At 59.0% G+C, this 20,167-nt stretch overlaps 1 protein-coding gene across 2 annotated transcripts; it reads right to left on the bottom strand.

The window, feature by feature from the left end:
- Positions 1-1,366: 1,366 nt before the first annotated feature.
- Positions 1,367-19,774, bottom strand: MDFI (MyoD family inhibitor). Of its 2 annotated transcripts, none has more exons than XM_064472001.1 (5): positions 19,628-19,774; positions 19,256-19,343; positions 7,292-7,486; positions 3,059-3,313; positions 1,367-2,630 (listed from the first exon to the last, which is right to left on the bottom strand). In XM_064472001.1, the coding sequence occupies exons 2-5, from the start codon at positions 19,323-19,325 to the stop codon at positions 2,374-2,376; spliced, it is 777 nt and encodes a 258-aa protein (XP_064328071.1). In that variant the 5' UTR covers positions 19,326-19,343; positions 19,628-19,774; the 3' UTR covers positions 1,367-2,373. The 2 variants fall into 2 exon arrangements, with proteins under 2 accessions (XP_064328071.1, XP_064328072.1); XM_064472002.1 differs by having other exon boundaries at positions 19,631-19,774.
- Positions 19,775-20,167: the final 393 nt, after the last annotated feature.

Below are 20,167 nucleotides of genomic sequence, written 5' to 3'. Positions count from 1 at the left end.
GTGCCACCCCCTTCCCAAGCCGGAACACAAGCACGCACGGCACAGCCCGCAGGGCCCTCCTGCACTGGGGGAATGTGTTCCCCATTAAGCGACTCCAGCAGCGCTCTCGTTACTGCGGCTCACGGGGAGAACAGCCCTGCCAGCTCCAACCTCCCTAATTAGCACCACAAGTGAGGCCAGGCTGGGGAAAGCCAGCGCCTCCCTCCCTCCTTGCCAAGGATGCAAGGGGTTTGGAGCAGAGCCGCAGCCAGAGCCTGTGGAAAAGCTCCCACTGACCCTGTGAGCACCGGATGGGGCCCCGGTCCTGTCCGAGCCGGGGTGGGCAACAATGTGCATCCCCACCCCAGGTCCCCGCTCCAGGGCTCAGCCCGGGCAGCTGTGCCAGAGTGAGGGCTAAAAGCCCCGATCTGCCACCCTGAGTCCTCCCTGCCATGCGTGGGGTGGAGAAAGGCTGCCTGTACCATCCTCTTCCCCTCCATGCACTTGCACTGTGCTGGGCTCCGACTGCCTTTAGCTCACCACTAAAAATAGGTTTCACAGCTGAGCGGCAGCGCTGGAGGGCAGGCAGCCCAGATCCCAAACCAGCCTGTGTCGCCGTGACCAACTGACCCATTTGGCCTCGATTTTTAAGTATTTTCCCTCCTCGTTCAACTTCAGCCCAGGCAGCAGCCTTGCCGGGACGGCTGAGCCCACCCCCGCGAGGGGCAGCGAGACGCTGGTGGGGGGGCCATGGTCCCTTGTGCACGGCACGGCACGGCACAGCAGGGTTGGTGGTCCCACAGCAGGGCTGGCACGCAGTGGGTGGCAGCAGGGGCACCCAGGCCACCCAAAACCAGAGGGCTGCCAGCTCCCACAGCCTCACGCCAACCCTGGGCAGCCTCTGCCCACCCCAGCCCTGCAGCCGGGAATTTGTGTCATTTATTTTCTCCTTTAGGGAAGTCATCCCCTGGGACAAACAGAAGCAGCTCATGGCTGGCGGGGTCCCACTGCAGAGCCCCGGGAGAAGCAGGGGATGGCGGTGCAATGGGGTCAGGGTTTGTCCCATGGCTGCAGGAGCGGGGCAGGGAGCCAGCACCGGGCTGCAGGACACCAGGACCTTGACCTGTTCCCCGAAGTGAAGGACAGTGAATACTCTTGCCTTTCCCTTCCCGGCACAAGAACCAAAGCCGGAGCACCCTGGGCTTGTCACTGAGCCGTCCCACGTCCCCAGGGCCAAAGGAGCCCTGCAGGCTCTGCACCAGCCCCCCACTCTGTGCCTGCAGAGCAGGAAGGTGGGTGCAGCTGCAGGGATGGGGGGATGTGGTGCAGCTGCGAGCAGCTCTCCCCTGGGAGTGCCCTGAGGAGCACATGATGCAGCAGCCGTCGCTCAGAAATGAAGAAAGACCTTTATTTACAGTAACAAACGAAAGGGACAAAAAAATAAAACACCATGACACTTCCCTCCCCTTCTCCCCAGCCCTTCAACAGGGCATTTTCCACCCCCACCCAGCCACAAGCCCTGTCCCCTGGGTGGTGGGATGGAGCCAACAACCGCTGGGGGTCATTTGGCACCACCCAAACCACCTTGCCCCATTGCCCCCCCCGGGATGCACGCAGGGTCGGTAACAGCTTGGTGCAGCTCCGGGCTCTCCCCAGCCGGGATGGCTGCCTTGGCCCCCGGCTGCAACCCCGCTGCGGGCACCAGTGAAGGATAAGCTTCTTCCCAGCCAGCACGGCAGGGAGGGCAGCGGGCTGTGTGTATTGCACTTGGCTGCCGATCTCAGCACCGAGGAGGAGCAGGGGCTGGCAGGATGCGTCCCACAGCACGGGACCCCGCAGCCTGGCTAAAGGCTTCGGCACCTCCTGGTGCCCGGTGGGCTCCCAGCGGGGAGCAAGGCTCTGTCCTGTGCCTTGCTCTCTTGGAGGCGTCCTGGGGCGGGATGATGCTCTGTGCCACCCCTGTGTAAACCAGAGCACTGTCCTGGGGCAGCCTTGGTGGTCGCAGTGGCCATCCCCAATGCAGGGACCCCGGGGTGGCACCTGCGGGTCACGGGGTGGGCGCTCCTGCTCTCGGCTCAGGTGGCAGGAGGCTCCCGCGATCCTTGGCAAACCGGCCCGGCACGGGGAAGAGGTAGAGCATGACGGGATGCCAGCTGTCCCCCGGGTACCCTGTGGCCCTACAGATTCACCCTTCCCCAGGCAGGATCTGAGCCTGGCTCACCAGCCCCAAGGATGACATTTGCAATGGGGGGCAAATCCTTCGCTGGGCTCTGTCTTTCGGCATTTCACAGCTGGGTGTCCCCACTGCCGGCTCAGGGACAGGCTGGACCCTTGGCCACTGCAGGAGGGGCTGGGGGGGACCCACTCCTGGTCCCCCCTGCCGAATGCAGCCCCTCAGGAGGAAAAGCAGAGCCCGCAGCACTCCATGCAGATCTCCAGGCAGTCAGCCGACTCGCAGCAGGCGTCGATGATGCCGCAGTCCATGTCGCAGGGCAGGTCGCAGTCCGCGCACTCGCCCGAGTTGCAGCAGCAGCAGCAGATGCAGGAGTCCTCGGACGTGCAGGAGCCGCAGGTGGCACAGTCCAGCACGATGTTGCAGAGGGTCAGGAACTCGCAGAAGAGGCAGGAGAGGATGCAGTGGACGCAGCAATCTGCGGAGGAACGGCCACAGAGTGGGTGTTGGGGGGACGCCAGCACCCACGGCTAGGCTGGGTGAGGCAGTGCCCGACGGATGGATGCTCTGCCCCAAAAGGGTTGAAATCCTCCCTCAGGAAATGAATGGAAAGGACGGGAAGAGGGGCTTGGGAGCCAGGTATGACTCCAGGGGCCTCCCTCAATGCCCAGGGACTGACCCTGCTGCTTGTGACATGCCCAGACTCCAAGAAAGAACAATTTTGGAGGACACGAGATGACCCCGCTCAGCACCCACCCTGCAGAAGGCTCCCAGGAGGGGAGCTTGGCTGGTGCCCAGATCCGGAGGTCCCAGTGGGCTGGAAGGATGCTACAGGAGAGACCCCAAGGGATGCAGGGTTGGAGGAGAGTGGCTGGAAAGGGACCCCACCCCGGGGAGAGCCGGTACCTTCTTGTGCCTCAATAGGGATGTGGGAAGAGGCTGACTTGGAGCTGCCCTTGCTCTTCTTGCTGCTCTGGCTGTTGATGGAGTGGTGGGACTGCAGCTTTCGGTGGGGCTTCTGCGCGCTGGGGAGGGGGCGGAAGACCCCGTTTACCGTCTCCCCATTGGCACCGCCTGGATCCGGCCCCCGCCCAGCGCCGTTCTGCAGCAGGTGGGTGCAGGGGCTGGGGGGCTGCGGGGCTCCTCGCACCTGGGGCTGGCCTGGGAGGAGAGCAGCACGTTACCTCGCCGGCCCCCAAACCCCGCTGCAGCGCTCCACCGGGGGAGAAACTCATGCCTGATCCCCTGCCACCACACGGGAACCTCATCCTCACCTGGACATAGGGCGGCCTCATGAGTGGGATGAAGCGATGCTAACAGATGGTCCAAGTGGATGGAGATGGAAAAGGAGAGGCAGAAGATATGGCTGGAGGGAAGGAGACAGGCTCCAGAAAGAGGAAGGGATGAAAAAAGAGCAAGAAATAAAGCCTTGTCATGAAAGATGTGCTGCAACTGCCAAAACGCAGCAGATGACCTGGAGGAGGAGGTCCCCCGGCGTCCCAGCCCTGCCACCACAGGCAGGGGACGAAGCCACCGAGGCTGACTGGAGTGGGTGCAGAGACATGGCAAGGCGTGCTCGCCTTGTGCCGAGTGGGGAAAGGAAGAGCCTGTGGCTGCTTCCAGCTGAGAACCACCATTCCATGAGCGGCTGCCCCATGAGCCCAGGGCACAGCGTTGCCGGACAGAGCTCCAGGCTGTCCCCATCACCCTCCATAAAGCCAGAGAAGATGAAGCGCTACCGGAAAGCCGGGCTGCTCCTCTCCCCAGGACCATGCGAATTGGCCACTTAATTAAAGGGCTCCCCAGCCTCTGGCTGAACTTTTCTGCAGCAGGAAGAAAATAAATATCTGCTCTGTCTGCGCCTCCCTCCAGCCCTCGCATGCTGCAGCCGTGAGAGAGGCCGGTGGCCCCGCGCCCTGCCGGGATGCTGCCGGAGCCAGCGGCACGGCTCAGCCCTTCGCTCTGGCCCAGCACTGCGTCCCCACGCTGCCGTCCTTCCGCAGTGGGGGAGAGGACTGGGAACCCAGCACAAGGGAGGGGGTTCGAGCATCCATCCCCGCCGCTGCAGCAACGCCAATCAAAGCCACAAATAAAATCCAGCCTGATGGTGCTTTGGCCAAACTTTGATTTTCCTCTGTCGCTGCAGTAAACAAGGGATGATTCAGGCAACAGGCTCGAGGGCAAAGGCACCTTTGGCTGCTGGGGAACAGGAGCTGCTCTCTGTGTGGGGTGGCCATGGGCTTGGGGAGACCGACATGGTGGAGAGGGCACAGATGGGCTCTGTCTTGCACCCACCCTCACCAGCAAAAAAAAAAAAACCAGAGGGAGGATAAAAAAGCTCAAGTGCATGGACCCAGCGCCCAGCTCAGCAAGACTGAGCTGGGGTCAGACCAGGGAGGGAGTTAACCGGGCGCTTGGGTGAAACATTGCATCTTCGATTTGCGCTGGGAAGGGAACTTAAAATAAGCAGAGCTGAGCAGGAAGAGCGGGCTGGAAGCTGGAGGGGTGGGAGAAGGGCAGAAAGGAGAAATGGAAAACAGGTCTTGGACAAAATGGGATGTGTCTCCCCCCAAAAAAAACCCTGGGGGGGGGGAGTTGGCTTCTTATGCACCCTTCTCCAGCACCCGTGACTGCCCGTGCCCGAGTGCATGCACCGAGCTGGCACCGAGCGGCACCGGGCCAGAGGGTGACCACGGTGCCCTGGGGCTGCTCGGAGCCACGGCAGGGACCTGCGCAGCAGCCCAGCCTGGCAGTGTCCGACAGCAGCAAATACCCTGCAGCTTCGAGCACTGGGTTTCCGCAGGGGTTTGCAGCAGCACGCAACGCGCTTGATTTGGCATTCTCCATTTCCCTGCATTCCTCAGATTAAACTGTTTGTAAATCAAAATCACGCTCCAGCAAGTGACAGGGAGAGGCAGCCAGTAATCCCCCCCTTTAAGTTAAGAAAAATAGCTTCCATTATTTTAGGAGAGCCTTCAACTCACAGGAGCCCAAAGCCCTTCTAAAAGAGACATCTTCAACCCAAGGCTTAGGTGGAGTTGTATACAACGGTCCCTAATAACACCGGTGTCAGGACAGGAGCGGGGGGCACCAGACCCCTCCCCGACAGCCCCACCGCATCCACCCACCAGCACCAGGGTGAGAAACCAGGGCTTTGGGGGAAAGCGCCTGCCTTTGGCTCTCCAACAACCAAAAACCTGGACATTCACTTTGTGTCTCACACCCGAGATGATGCTGGCTCGGCTCAGGTTCCCCCATGGCAGCATCGGTGGACAGATGCCCAAACTCCAGTGTCCTCGCCCTCAGTGACAGCCCAGGCCATTGGCTCTGCCAAAGGTCACCTTCCCATGCGCTAACAGGGCTTGGACAAACCGGGACGTCGTGGCCACCTGAGCAGAGTCTGCTGCTCTCGCCTGAAACTCAACACCCAGAGCCCCAAACCCGCAATCCCCACTTTGGTTGCTCCCAGACTGCCAGGAGACAGACTTATTTAAGAACCATGGCAGGCTTTGACCAGCAGTGCTGAGCCTCGGGGGAGCTGATCCTGGCACCGCTGGCGAAGGGCAGGACCCTACACCTGACAGCCCCTCGCTGCCCAATCCCTCCTGACCTTCCATGTGCTGGACTGACACGTAAATGCCACCATCACCCTAACTGTGTTCCCCAGGTACCGCCAAAGGGGGGGAATTTGCCCCCCACAAGCAATGGTGACCCCCCCCCAACAGCAGCAGCTGCGAGGAGCGGGCTGCAAAGCAAGGGATGCCGGCGGCGAAGCTCTGCAGGGAGCTGAACCTCATTTCCTGAGGAGGAGAGGGGAAGAAGAAGAGGGGGGGGGTCCCTGCACCCAGCACCCAGGCAAGCTTGAATGCCACGCTCCTCGCGGCCTCGGGGCCTGTGGGGCGGCTGCCCTGGGGGGAGTGGGCTGGGGAGGGGGCTGCGCAGGGCTGCGCCATGCAGGGTGCAGCAGGCTGCAGCGTGACTCAGAGGTGCAGAATGTCTGTGGGCAGCCGGCCCAGCTCCCAGATGCTTTGCAAGGGCTCGAGCTCTCGTTGAGGAAACGTGCGCTCTCCTCTCTCCACGTACGCCATCAGGAGCGCCCGGATTTTACTGTCCCCTCCCTTTCCCACCCTGCCTGCCCGCTCTTTAAAGTCTGCAGCCTCGTTCCCACCCTCCCTCTCCCCTTTGGGAAGAATCCATCCACTTTACGCCCCTTGGAAGGGAAAGCTGCTTGCTCACATCCAACAAAAGGGGAATGGCTGTGTGCGTAAGGGGCAGCCTGGGAGCAAAAACCTCGTATCCAGGCTGGGGGCCAGGGAAAGGATGGACGGCGTGACTCCAGGAGAGCCTGGCCCCCGGTCTCCCATGTCTGCCAGCTCTGCTCTCCCGCCCCTGCAATGGGAAATGGAGCAAGGGCACCCCGGCCCCCACCTCTGCTCCTACCCCACCCCGGTATTTCTCATGGCAGGGGGACCTGCAGGTCTGCAGCAGCAGAAATGGGGAGGTGCTGCTTGGCTTCACCACTGCCTCCAGCAAAAACAGATCTTTGGTGCAGACAGCCTGTCCCGTCCCCTGCTCGTTCAGGCTTTGCACCAGCCTCACCCTTGCCCTGGATAAGCCAAGGCAAGAGCTGTCCCAACGGGAGGCATCTCCCTTTGCTCCAGCGAACGGCTGTTGCACTCCCCTCCTGTGGCTGTGGCCACGGGGCCCGTTCTGCCGGGGGCTCTCCTCTCTCCCGCTGTGGCTTTGGGGGATGCTCCATACAGCAGCTGGCTCCTTCCCCCAGGGGAGGGTCCCTTTTCCCACCACGGCATCCCAGCAGGACCCGAACACGACCGAGAGCTCCTCCAGCCCCCCGCCCTCTCCCCCTCAGCCTCTAGCCAATCCCAAGGACGAGGGCAGCGAGAGGCATCACGGCGCTGATGGATGACGCCCTTCACTTTCCCCGGCTCCCGGTGACTCATGCTCAGTTAAAACCTTTTGCTTTGATGTGGGAAAGAGCAGAACGAGGAGGAGACAGCTTCCCACCACAGCTACCCGCCTTTTTAATGAGCCCTCTTACTGTTAGACAGCAGCAGCCCAGAGCATGGGCACCTGGAGGTGTCTGGAGCTGCACGTGCTGCTGCGGTGGGAAACACTCACATGTCACAGCTTCGGGAGCACCTGCGAGCTCGGCCCGGGGGCCCTTCGTCACGACTTTTCGGGACTCGTCATCTTCCAGGGGTTTCTCCTTCTTTGGTGCTGCGGGGCTGGCAGGGGGGCGGGCAGGCGGCCGGGGCTCTGCCGACGGTGCCGCTGGCGTCTGCCTCGGCGAAGGGCGCGAAGTCTCACCCGCCTCTGCAAGAGAAACGGGGTGGGAGCTGAGCACCCCGGGGTGCACCGTGCTGCCGTCAGAGATGCCCGGCACCCAAATCCATGGCATCCTGCAGCACATCCCCAGATGCTGCAAATGGCACCGGTCAGTGCTTTGGGACCCTGATTTTGGTCATGAGCCAAATCCAGCTGCCCCTGTTGCTTCTGCAGGGCAGAGTACACAGTGGGGGGAAAGGCTGGAGCACTGTGAGGGATTTTGGGCTGCTGGGGATGGCCATCGGGGCTGCATCACTCTGCAGCCACTCACCCAGATGCAACGCCAGCAGTTCGGCAACACCCTCCCAAAAGCCTTCCCAAGATCCCACATTCCTTCTCTAAAAAGCCAGTGGATCTGGTTACACTCAGCGGTTCAAGTTGGATTTTTCATTCCCCCTTCCCGTGAAAGGGCCACTGTCTTCCCTGCGGGAGCCAGCTGCCACCTCCCCTCACGTTCCTGCTTGCTCTGGGACAGGAGCAGTCCCTGTGGGACCCCCTCAATGGGGCAAGCAAAACCCAAAATAAGAGCCGTGTTACTTCCCATGGGGATAAACGCCAATGCTACACACCCCCTTGCAGAAACCAAGCGAGGAGAAGGCATAACCACCTCCTGCTGAGCCAGCACTGTGGGCTGGGGGCCGGCTGCTCCCCCATGGCGGGGTGTCTGTGGGGTCTGCGGGGTGTCTGGCGGGGCTGCATGGTGCTCAGTGTGATGCTGTGCTCCCCTGCCCACTGTGAGCCCCCTCCTCACTGCTCCATCCCTCTCCCCAGAACCCGGAATAGCAACCGCTTGCACAACAGGGGCTGGACCGCACTTTATATAAAACTAAATTATACCTTGGGCAAAGGGAGGGAGACCAAAGACCCATAATTTCCCTGGCTATAACAAGAGGTCCTACACGCAGGCAGGCAAGGGCGGGTGGGGGGAAGAGAGACCTTGGACACTTCATTATACTCAATATAACAAGAGGTCCTACAAGCAGGAGCCGGGGAGGAAGGCAGGCAGACCTCACACGTATAATTACAGGGGCTATAACAAGAGGCTCTACAAGGGAGGCGGAGGGCCCCATCAGCACCCCGGTGTCGGCAGGAGCCTGGACATGCTGCAGAGGGGCTGCAACCAGCCTGGAGCCGTGCTTGCTCAGCTCCCAGCTCCGCTACACCCCACATGCTCATGCATCTGCCTCAGTTTCCCCACAGGACCATCCTCTCCACTCTCCCCAGATGCTGATCCAGCCTGGGGCACCGGAGCTCCTGCGACAGGGGGCTTCCTGGGAAGGAAAGCTCATCCCGATGCAGTGCCCTGCTCGCAGCTCTCTGCCCTCCTGCGGGACGCTCCCGCAGGCAGGGTCATGCTGGGGCTCAACCAAGGGAAATCCAGCAGCTCCAGCTGAATTTTGCACAGCAACATCTGCTCCAAACCCCAGGCAGAGTGGGAGTATGCGAGCCCCAGAAAGGAGAAAACGCATTCCCATGCCCCTGTGAAAGTCCAGGGCAAAAGAGAGGGAAGAAGAGAACGGGCTGTCATCTACGTATCGGTGTTTGCACACAGGTGTGGTGTATAGGTGAATAATAACCATGTGTTGCTGCATCCACGTCCTCTTTCATGTCCCAACCTGGACCGGCCTGAGTCAGACCTGCAGTGTTTAGTCAGCACCTGAGCTAAAGCCTGTTAAGGCCTGACACAAAAACCCCAATGGTTGAGGAGCTCTGGACAAAGCCCTGAGTCAGGGGCACCCGGTGCAGAGCGCAGAGGGTGCAGCTCCCGTGGGAAGGGATCCGAGCTGCTGGGGATCAGTGTAGCCAGGGAGCTGCTTCGGTTTCTGCTACGAGATGCCCGGAGTGTGCTCAGGGCTTAGAAATCAACAACCAAGACTTTGGGCTTGCCCAGAGCAGCCCCATCACCACCGGATCCCCAGTTCCGCTCTCAGCCCTGAGGTCAGCGCTCCCCGCCGCAGCAAGTGATTTACACTGGAAAAAAGAGCTGGAAAATCAGGTGCTGCAGCAGCAGAAGGGCTGGCAGCTGCTCTGTGTATGGGGAGAGCTCCAGCTGATCCCTGCCTCTGCCACGGCCGCCCTGCGCTGCCTCCAGCACATCCCTTGTCCCCTCCATGCCCTTTCCCGAGGGGCTGAGGACAAGGATGGTCTGTTTAGACCCCGAGCTCTGCGAGGAAGCAGCAGCACTGGGCCGTATGGATGGTGAGCATGCTGGTCCGCCAATTATTGAGACAAAGGTCGTTTTTGCCATGTCCACTTCACCCATATAATTACCCTGCACAACAAGAGGTCTCACACACAACCACAGCGATGCAGGGAGGAAGATGGCAATTACATTATCTCCTACTGGAACAAGCTGGCCAGAAGAGAGACAAAAATAGACAGGGAAGAAATTTGGGTAAGCTGGTCCTTCCCTGCCTTATACAGCCTTGCTTCCCTGTTGTTGCATCTCCATGGGGAGCATACGGACGGCACTGACCCCCCCAAGTACATGGCACCTCCTGGGAGTGAGATGGAGAAGGGCTGTGTCTGCCCTCGTGGTCGCAGCCTGACCCTGGGGCTGGGCTGGGAGCTGCCGGACACGTGTGGGCTCAGCACAGACCCTGCAGGCTCCTGCCCCACAGCTCCCTCCCTGCGCCGCTGGTTTGCTGGGTCTGGGCACTTCCCAGGCACCTTCCGACCCGCAGGCAAACGCAGTGGGAATGCACAGGGAAATGCTCGTGCGCTGGGCATGCACGAGCACAGCAGCTCCCAAACAAGCCTGGCAAAATGCACCCAAGGAAGAGGCATCATCCATCCCTGATGGCACAGGGAGAGATGGACAGACAGACCGCCAGCACCAGCACAGCTGCTGGGGCACAGACTCGTCCCACAGCTGCCCAGCTCCCCCTCCTCCTTTAAATGCCCCCCTCTGGCCCCTGCTCTCAGGGTGCTCATGCTGCTCTGCTTGGCACTGCCAGGCACCTCTTACAGAGCAGGACGGGCACACGCTCACGACGTGCAGCTCCACAGGGGTCCCGCGCAGAAAATCCCTCGCCCGCTTGGCTGCGTGCCCTCATCGCTCCTCTAAACACTCGCTTCGGGGCACAAAGCCCCCATAAAGGGGATCAGCAGACAGGGTAAGCAGGAAGAGGCACAGTAGAACCAGCTCCATCCCCCCATCGCTGGGGTATGGCAGGGGGTCCCCCAGCAAGGTGAGGCACCCCTGGGGTCCCCTCTCTCTGCTGCCACCAGGGCAAGGACTGGCTTCTTCCCTCCCCTGCTATTACCCCATTGCCAGAACAAGACCAGGCTTGACCTAAATCTGTCAGGTTTAAAACCGACCACAAGCCTGGGCAAAACACAGCCAAAGCCCTAAGGAGATCTGTCCCTTGGGACGGGACATCCATCCCCTTCCCTGCCTGCACCCCCATAGCAGCTGCACCCCCAGCCCCTCCCCAGACAGGGCGAGCGCTCATCACATGGTGGAGAAACGGCCTGGGAGGAGAGTCCAGGTCTCCACTCCCCCATTCTGCACCACCTTTTGTAAAACACAAGGGAGAAATGAAGGTAGTGTGGCACCAGGAGAGTGACTCACGTGCTTTGTTTATGAGAACAGAGATAATAAGGCATTTTAAAATAATAAGCCAGTCTTCAAAAAAATCACAGCGCTGCCGGAAGGTACAACAGATTAGAAAGCTGATAGACATGGAGTTACTTTCTTTGCCTCCTGGTTGCCAAGCCCAGGAGATGCACACGGGTCAGGTTTTCTGACTGTTCTCCCCATTTACAAAGTCCAGATCCACCCATCATAAAAGCCCCAAGACATCACTGAGCTCCAAAGTCTACCAAGCACCACAAGATTTGAGGAAAAAGAAAGGAGGAGAGGAAAGATATAAAGAAGCTGGAAAAAGCTGGGTTTAACCATGTATCTTTTAATGCTCCTACAAAGTCAAAACCTACAAAACGTCCCTCCAGGAGCAGCAGCTGTGGGAAGGACCCACTTTGCATCACCAGTGTCTGCAGGAACTTCTGGAGCAACCACCAGGCGTTGTCCTGCTTAGGGGAAAAAGCATTTGTGCTTTGGGTGGGAGGCGTGCTTAATTCCCGATGAGCTTGCAGGATTGAGCTAATCCATCCCCAAAAAGCTGGACAAACAAAAGCCAACAGCAGCAATGGCAGCAGCTGGTGAGAGTGCTTGGCCGCACCAAGCCGTGCCGGGGCCGAGCTCCTCCGGCAGCACAAACAAGAGCCACACCACAACAGCACGGCCACAGCATCTCACGGCTCACAGGGACCTGTGGGTTTCCTTCTCTGCAGCCGGTTGTGGTGCCCAGACCCCCAGCTGGGAAGGCACGGAGGATGTGGGATGTGGCAAAGCTGGAGCCATGCCCTTGGGTCAAACCCACCCAGGTTGTCCCATGGCTCCTGCTCAGCTTTCCTGAGCTGTAGCTTCCTGCAACATATGGTCTGCCTGGCTGCTTGGGATATTTATCTGCCCCTCTTTTATCCAAGTGACTTTGGCTCAAGAGGAAGAAATCCGGTGGCAGGAGATGGATGGACACCTCACCGGTGCAGCGTGTGCCCGTCACCGCTGCCCCACGCATGGCTCCATGCCAGCGACAGGCAGCACAGGGGAGAAAAAAATGCCTCCAAGACACAGCAGCTAAAGACAGGCTTGGACTGGTGAGCTCAGAAGCAAGTCCTGCCTCTTTAGCAGGCAGCGTGTTTGAATTAGGTGGTGTCAACCTGTTACAAAAAGGAGGGAGAAGGGTCTCAACACGTCTGGATCCACATCTGAGCTCTTCGGGACCTGAAGAGCATCCAAATGTAACGCTGTGGGTCATGACTCCTGCTGACGTGGAGATCCTCAGGAGAGTCTCCCGTCCCCCCTCCCCTCTCCCTTTAATCCCTCAGGAATGGCTGGTCAGGGACGAGATAATGTTGGATGGAGACACAAACAGAGACAGCCTCACAAGGCACTTGCCATTAACAACACGCTACCTTGCAGCAATATTTAGTTTGGGAGCTTTCTAATCTGTTTTATGCAGATAAAATGAGCGTGTAATCTCTCTTGGTTTTTCCCGTACACGCCGCCTGGCCCAATCAGGTGCCTGTCTGACCTATTCAAGGGATATTTTAGAGCTTGATTAAGTGGTTTCAAGTGCAGAAGAGACGGCACTGAAGCAAATCCTTCCAATCCCACGAGCCAGGCTGGAGGAGAGGAAAGCAAAATTCTGGTTTGAAAGTTTGCTCAACTGGGAAAAATCCAAATGGCTTATTTACATTCAGTCTGAAATTAATGCACTAAAGCATTTTCAGATTCTATGATATTCAGGGAAAGGAAAGAGAGGGTGGGAGGGGAAAGCTCCTGAGCACACCCGGGACACATCCAGCAGAGCTTTGCTTCCCTCCCGGAAAGCGTTTGCCCCTGTGTCTCGCTGCTCACCTGCGCAATGCTTTGGATGAACACTTCAGTTCTGGGACAATGAGGAATCCGGTCAAAAAAATATTGGTTTCTATGAAAAGTTACTTCCTAAATGCAAAAAAGCAAAACAAAGCAAAAAAAACCCACAGAACCCCAAATAGCTTGCCAGCCTGGGAGTTGTTATTATTTGTTATTTATAGCCATTGGGTGGGTAGGAAGAGAGGAATTTCGGGCCGGCCAGACAGGCCAGGACCAGCGTCTGTTCAGTCCGTCCGCGTTCGGCGCTCGACCTTGCCTGAAAGCTTTGCCGGCGACAAAGCCCCGACTCCAGGTTTGGGGCACAGACCTCCTGCCAAGGTGACCCTACAAATCCCACCACCCAAAGGTCCTCGCTGACCCAAGCAGCTCCTGCAAAGGAGGAACAAACCAACCCTCATGGAAGAATTGCTCCTACCTGAGAGCAAGGTGGTGGGGATAACCCTCGAGAAGGGGATCCGGGGAACGTAAGGGATAAAATCACTGCAAGAAGCACGCACCTCTGTCATTGCAGCAATGGTGAGGAACCATTCCTTATGCAGTAAGAATATATTTAACATATACTTATTAAGACAGTATTCAGGACTGCAGCTGCAGGTGCAAGAAGCAATATCTACCTAAACCGGAGACAAGGGACAACGCAACTTGCCCAGGACACAAGCCAGACCCAGCAGGACCAGGTTTCTGCCTCCAGCTGCCAGGCCAGCCCATCTCCCAGCATCAGGGCTGGGCTCTGCCCAAACCAAAGAGCAACATGTAACATCCTAAATGCACTGCGGGGCCAAGGAGTGGAGAAAAATGATGGGGAAAAACAAAGGGTCAAAGACCCAACCTGGGGTTGAGTTGACTTTCATTGACTTTGAGGAGCACCGTGCCGGCTCGGCGCTCCCCGGCGTGGGCTCATCGCCCGCGCTGGCCCCAAGGATGTAAAACCCCCATGCCATGGGAGCCTGGCGTGCAGGAAGGATGCAGGAGGAGATCCAGCGACATCCCAGGTGCCTTTAAGGACAAGCAATTATCCCTGAAGCCTGGAAAGCGGCTAACGTGATGCCTATCAGATCCAAGGAGATTCTGGGAATTACAGAGCAAGGAGCCACATGGCTGTGCTGGGGAAAATTATGGAGAGTCTAATTAAGGACCATGCCAGTACAGTAATTGCATAACCTTACGGGGTCAAACCAGCACAGGTTCTGCCAGGGAAAATTTGTGTCTTTCTAACCTGCTAAGAGTCCTTAAAAAAAGTTAATTGAAGAGCAGATAAATGTGAGCTGGTGGACATCATTATTAACAAGAATAATAATTTGCACTTATATAGCACCTTTCATCCTGAGATCTACCCAGCGTACAGTTTTAAGCCAGTGTCCATCATATGTTACCCGATCTCCATGTATTTTACATTAGCATAGTTGCAGCTCTAAGCTCCTGTGAAACAGAACCTTATCACTGCTCGGCCTGGCGGGGAAACTGAGGCACGTAAAAGGGGTTTGCCCAAAGCAACATCCTATGGCGATGGAGCCCAAAACTTTGCAGTTCTGCTGCTCAACCTCCCCGCTGGCAGGGACACTCGCTAGGCTGGGGTTTCTCCCAAGCACAGACCCCCAAAGCAGCTTCGGAGGAGCTGCAGCACGCCCTGATCGGTGCCAGGGCAAGGTGAAAACAAGCTCTTCTGCAAAGGTCAGGGCACGGCTTGCGGGGCAGCAGCATGCCTGCTCGCTGAAGGAAGGCGGCGAGGCCGGCCAACGATGAAGCCATTTGGGTGGAGCGAGTAATTGCTCCTGGAGTCAGCGAGTCGACCCGCTTCCTCGCGATGCAAAGGCAGAGCCGCTGCGGGGAACACGCTGCGCCGGCAGCCCAGCCCTGGCACCGAAAGCAGCCGAACCGGGTGAGCACCATCCTGCCCCCGGGCACGGCCGCCGGCACCAGGGAAGGAGCCGGCACCGGGAGCCTCCTGTGCACCCATGGGGAGCACCCCAAAAGAGGATGGGACTGGGATGAAAGTGCTTCCCGAAGCTACTGCCTGCTCCCTGATCTGTCCTGTCACAGAGCCAGGGATGCGCCAGTGGAAAGACAGCGGGATGCACTAGAGCTGAGGGGGAACCTTCCCTCGCTGCCCAAGTCAAATATCAAGTTCAACAAGCTGCCAAAGCCCGCCAGAAGATCAAACGGAGATGGGCGAAAGCGTGCATGCACGTGTTTGCAGTGGGCAAAGCCTGAAGATTGGGATTTGGGGGAAAAAAAATTCCCAGTTACCCCATGCCTGCTGCAATGCAATAGCTCATCTCCACAGGTACAACCTGAGTGCAGCACCCAGTGCAATCCGGGAAGGGGCGGCCGGCACCGGGAAGGACCAACGTGGCTCCATCCCACGCCAAACCCTGCAGCCCCGGGAGGCTGCTGGTGCCCGTCCCGCCCGAGGCTGCACAGGGCACGGCCTGAGCGAGGCGGAGCTCTGGGAAAAATCAGACGAGCTACAGAAAACGCCCAGAGGACAGCTTGGGTTTCTGCAGCTAATAGAGTCAAGCAGGCGCTTTCCAAGGAAATTCAATAAGGAGCTGGAGCAGGACCGGGATGCTGGGGTGGCAAGCGGCACAGCCCCAGAGGGTCTGCTTTGTTTTGCTCAAAACCAGAAACATTTGAAAAAAGCCAGAAATCTGCCTTTTTTTTTGTTTTTTTTGAGTTTTATTGTTGTTGTTCAAAGAAAAGAAAAAAATGAAGCATTGTCATGAGCAGATGAGAAACTTTGAAAGCAAACCAGAAATGAATCTTTTGGTACAAAAAGTCTTTATCTGGGGTAAAAAAAAAAATTTTGTTTATTTTAGGGCACTTTTTTTTGGCTCCTTTGTACATACAGGATGTCTGTGTGCAAATCTGCAAGTACTTTCATTAAAATCAGTGCTAAGGCAAGCAAAAACCCATTTACTGTGACCTTGCAGGGGGTTGCCCTTGTTTGTCTCCCCTCCCAGGGCAGGGCAGAGTCCCAGTAACAGGTACTGGAGTGATGGTGGCACTGATGGTGGCTTCCCCTGCTCGGGGCACGGGTCGCAGCACCCTCGTGCAGGCGGCCAGACCCGGGTATTTTGGGCGAGCGGGGCAGAGCCGCTCGCAGCTCTGAAGGCTGCATTGTTGGGGCTGCAGCACACAACGGCTTTCCGCCTCCTGTTACACCTCGGGGCAAACTCCTTGGGAACAGGCAGAAAGAATTAAAGGGAAAAAAGTGCGTGTGAGTGAGTGTCCCGTTGTCCCTGCCCGGCTCCAAGCAAAGAGCCATCGGGCTGCCGGCACCTGCGACCAAGCCGGGACACAGACACGGAGGGGGGACGCGGTGGTGGCCCCACGCAGCAGAGGTCCTGCTGGGAAGGGAAGGAAGGGAGGTGGGAGTGAGCAAAGTCCAACCCGAGGGAAAGGGCTTTTTTCTTCTGGAGATGGATTTGCCTCCAGCACCTTTATATGAGTTTGCTTCCCATTACAAAAGCCCCTCTCCCGCTGGCCCTGTTCCCCCTCCTCTTCTTCCCCGTGAAGGGAAGGAAGGACAAAAATAATCTCATCAGCCAACAAACTTTCTGGTTTTCTCCTGTTTTCTGTTAATTCCTAAAAAAAAAAAATTACACCCCACGTACTCCACACAGGCAGACAATTGCCTCTTCTCGCTGAGGCTCCTCTGCAAACTACCTGTGGCTATTTCAAGGGTTTGGTTTGCACCGTGCCAGTCCCCTCCCAGGGCGGGAGGAGGCTGCGATGGCACCGGGCCCATTGCCAGAGATGCCAAGGAACAAACTGCGGGAAACGGGCTTCGTCTCAGGCTGGGAAATAGGACCAAGCACGGCAATGCCAACCCAACCCTGCCCACGACGCACTAACTTGGGCCAAACCACTCTGGCACCTCAGTTTCCCCATTTATTTCACAAGCTCGGCGTTACCAAGTTATCTGGTCTGATTTGCAAAGCATCGGAAAGGGAGTAGAGTAAAAATTCCCAGGCTCCGTGGTGCGTGACAGAGCCCCTGGACTCTGCCCAAGCGATAATGGCTCCACACCGAAACGTCACGAGGCCAAACAAGCACGAAAGACAAACCAGACCCTGTCCATTCATTGCTCACCAAAAAAACAAAAAGAAAGAAAGAAAGAAGTGATGCAAGCAAGAATTCAAAGCTCAAGACGTGCAACCGGAAAGCTGCTCTCTGAGCCAGGACAGGGATATGCTCTTGGCATGAAATTTGGCCCCTGGAGCCTGGGCAGATGGAAATCGAGGGTGTCCTGGAGACCCCCTTGGCCCCTTCAGCTTTACAGACTGTGAAAGGGGGTCTAACGGAGGCAAATTTGGTCCACTCTGCTCGGGTTCGCCTATCCCCAGTCCACGCTCCCTTCTGGGAGCAGCTGGGGAAGAGGAAGGTGGGTTAGGGGCTGGTTTGGGATGGAGGTGACACACCTCCACCATGGGCACGCCACAGCGGGCACTCACCGATGCTCCGGGGGTCCCAGACATTGCACACCTTGGCCTGGTCCCACCGCTCCTGCTCAGGACACCAGTACAACTGGGAGGCTGAACCATGCTCTACCTACACACCGCTCCTGTGTGGCCAGCGGCCGGGAACGCAGAAAAGCTGCAAGGCCATTTTTTCTGATGCATTTAACTTACTCCTAAACTATTTTTTAAAAATAACCCACACTGGATCTTACAGTACCTAGGGCACGGTGTTCCTCCTAACCCCGGCTGGTAGCGAGTTCTCCTGTAAAAGCTTTTTTGCACTAAGTCTGTGCATTAACAGTCACCGTTTCCCACCTGGAGAGGAAAGCAAATGGAAGGAAATCCACAGAAATAAGCCCTGCACAGCCCCGGCAGCTGCCTCGGCCCCGGGACACGGCTGCAGCACAAAGCAGCAGAAGAGTTCAGCCGGGAAGCGGAGCCTGCAGCATCCAGCTGGAAAAGCAGGGGGGAAGAGAACAAGAGGATGTATTCTCCCAAACTTGGGCCCAGCCACGCTCCGGGCCAAAGCCAACATGGGGAGAGATCCAGCTGTGCTAAGCTCGGTTTTTGTGTATCACCGTGCCCGGTGCTCCCACGGCACAGCTCCTGCCTGCTCAGCCTGCTGCCCGGCAGCCGCTTTCGGAGCACACAGGGAGCTGGTCCCGGGGTGGATTTGGCCCCTTTTGTGTCTGATCTGACAGCGTATGCATCGGGGTGTTTCACCTCTCGCTGTCAGCTTCCTGCTCCGGCATTTTTTTCCTCTCGCATCAGGACTTTTAATGCGGTTTCCACATGTGAACCTTGGGGACCGACCACTGCAGGACACGGGCGCAGGTCCTGGCGCCCCGGGCAAAGCCCCCACACCACCTGGACAACTCAAGAGGCTCAGCTTTGCCCCATGGAAAAAGGGAGGATCCCCAAAACTTTTCCAATCCCTTTCTCCATGGCCTGATCTTGCCTCCCTACATCCCACCCAAGAACCCCAGGGAGTTGCTGCGGGGTGGGGAAGGGGCCCCACCACCCCCAGCCCGGACCCCCGGGCTGCAGAACAGCCCCCAGCCCCTCACACCCGCCCTTCGGGGGTGGTTTTAACCTCTCCAGCGCCACGGCTGCCTTTGTGCACTTGGCCGAGTTACAGAAACCGCTGCAAGCGTTGTGCTGCGAAGTGCCCCCCCGGCTCGCCTGCCCCAGCTGCGCTCGCCCAGAGCCGGGCACACGCACACCCGCACAGCCGGGGGTACCAGCACCCCCCCCCCCGCTGGACACGGCCATGTACACGCACACTCGGGCCTCCCTGGACACCCCCCCAGCCGCGCACACACACGCACAGAGCCACGCACACACCCGCCGAGCACACCCAGAGCCACGCACCACCCCCCCCGCCCCAGGCATCCACCCCCCAGCCACGCACTCCACCATACACCCCCCAACTGTCCGCACACCCCCTCCAGCCACGCACCCCTCTGCTGCCCATCCACAGCCCCCCGGGCACGCACACACACTCCACTACCCCCACCCCCACCCACTCCATGCACACCCACCGTCTCCAGCAATGCACCCACACACACCCCCCGCGGGGCACCCCCCAGCCGTGCACCCACAACCCCCCCAGCCCCGCAGCCGTGCAGCCCCCCCAAAGCCGTGCAGCCCCCCCACCCCCCCCAGCCATACAGCTCCCCTCCCCCAGCCATGGACCCCCCACTCTCCCAGCCATGCAGCCCCTCCGCGGGCTGTGCACCCCCACCCTCCCAGCCATGTAGTCCCCGTCCCCAGCCGTGCACCCCCACGCCCCCCAGCCACGCAGCCCCCCCCGGCTGTGCACCCCCACCCCCCCAGCCACGCAGCCCCCCGTACCTGGCGGCGGCACCGGCTCTGCTCGGCGGGGCTCCGGGCGGCTCGGCCGGTGGCTGCTGGCCTGGGACATCGGAGAGGGGCGCGGCGGCTGCGGCGGGGAGAGAGGGCTCACTGCGGGCCGGGGCCGGCCCCGCCGCCCCGGGGGCCGCGCTCACCTGGGGCCCCGCCGGCCGCCCCCGCCCCGCATCCCCCGGCCCCGCCGCTCCCGGCCCCGCCGCTCCGGCGACCTATAACGAGCCGGTCGAGGGCGCGGGGTTGGGTTTGGGTTCCCCCCTCCCCTCCCTTCCCCTCCCTACACCGCCACCCAAATCCTTAAAAAATAATAATCATAAAAAAGAAAAAAAAAAAAGCCTGCGAGAACAAACAAACAACCACCCGCGTCCGCCGCGCTCCGCGGCGCAGGAGGGGGAGGAAAAGTTTCTTTTGGGGGATGGAGCAGAGCCGGGGAGGGGAGAGGCGCAGGGCAGGCAGAGGTTGCTTGGCTCCCAGGGCCAGCCTCGAAATTGGGATTTCTCAGCTTTGCTGCGCTGTCGGCTCAGTGTTGGGTTTTTCCCCTCGAAAACTGTGTGTGTGGGGGGGGGTTTGGTTGCTCCGGGAAACTCCCACCACCCTGCGGCAAAGCCGTGCTCGGGACCCTCGGTTGGGTGCTTCAGCCTGTCTGCCCTGCACCCAGGCGGGCAAGCCAAGAGGGTGCTTTTATTCCTGACTCTGCCAGCATGTGCTCTGCCTCCCCCACCCCTCCCTGCCTCAGTTTCCCCAACTGATAAATGAGGTTCGGCCCTTTGGGGTGATGCCTGGAGGTGCTGGGATCAGAGGTGGCAGCATCGCTGCCATCATCAGCCCCAAGAGCAACAGCGTGAAACTGAGGTTTCAAGCAGTAGCAGCACTTCCCAAGTGGGCCAAGCCAGGGTT

This window comes from Phalacrocorax carbo, chromosome 23 (assembly GCF_963921805.1).
Source record: "Phalacrocorax carbo chromosome 23, bPhaCar2.1, whole genome shotgun sequence".
In the NCBI taxonomy this organism is placed as follows: domain Eukaryota; kingdom Metazoa; phylum Chordata; class Aves; order Suliformes; family Phalacrocoracidae; genus Phalacrocorax; species Phalacrocorax carbo.
The sequence above is the reverse complement of the archived record's forward strand: the minus strand, read 5'-3'. Positions and strand labels throughout refer to the sequence as shown.

Coding starts and splice junctions, on each gene's coding strand:
- MDFI (XM_064472001.1), bottom strand. CDS start 19,325: ATGTCCCAGGCCAGCAGCCACCGGCCGAGCCGCCCGGAGCCCCGCCGA. Junction 3,314..7,291: donor TGCTCCCGAAGCTGTGACAT/GTGAGTGTTTCC, acceptor CTCTCCTCCCAG/GCCAGCCCCAGGTGCGAGGA. Junction 2,631..3,058: donor CCCTATTGAGGCACAAGAAG/GTACCGGCTCTC, acceptor GTTCCTCCGCAG/ATTGCTGCGTCCACTGCATC.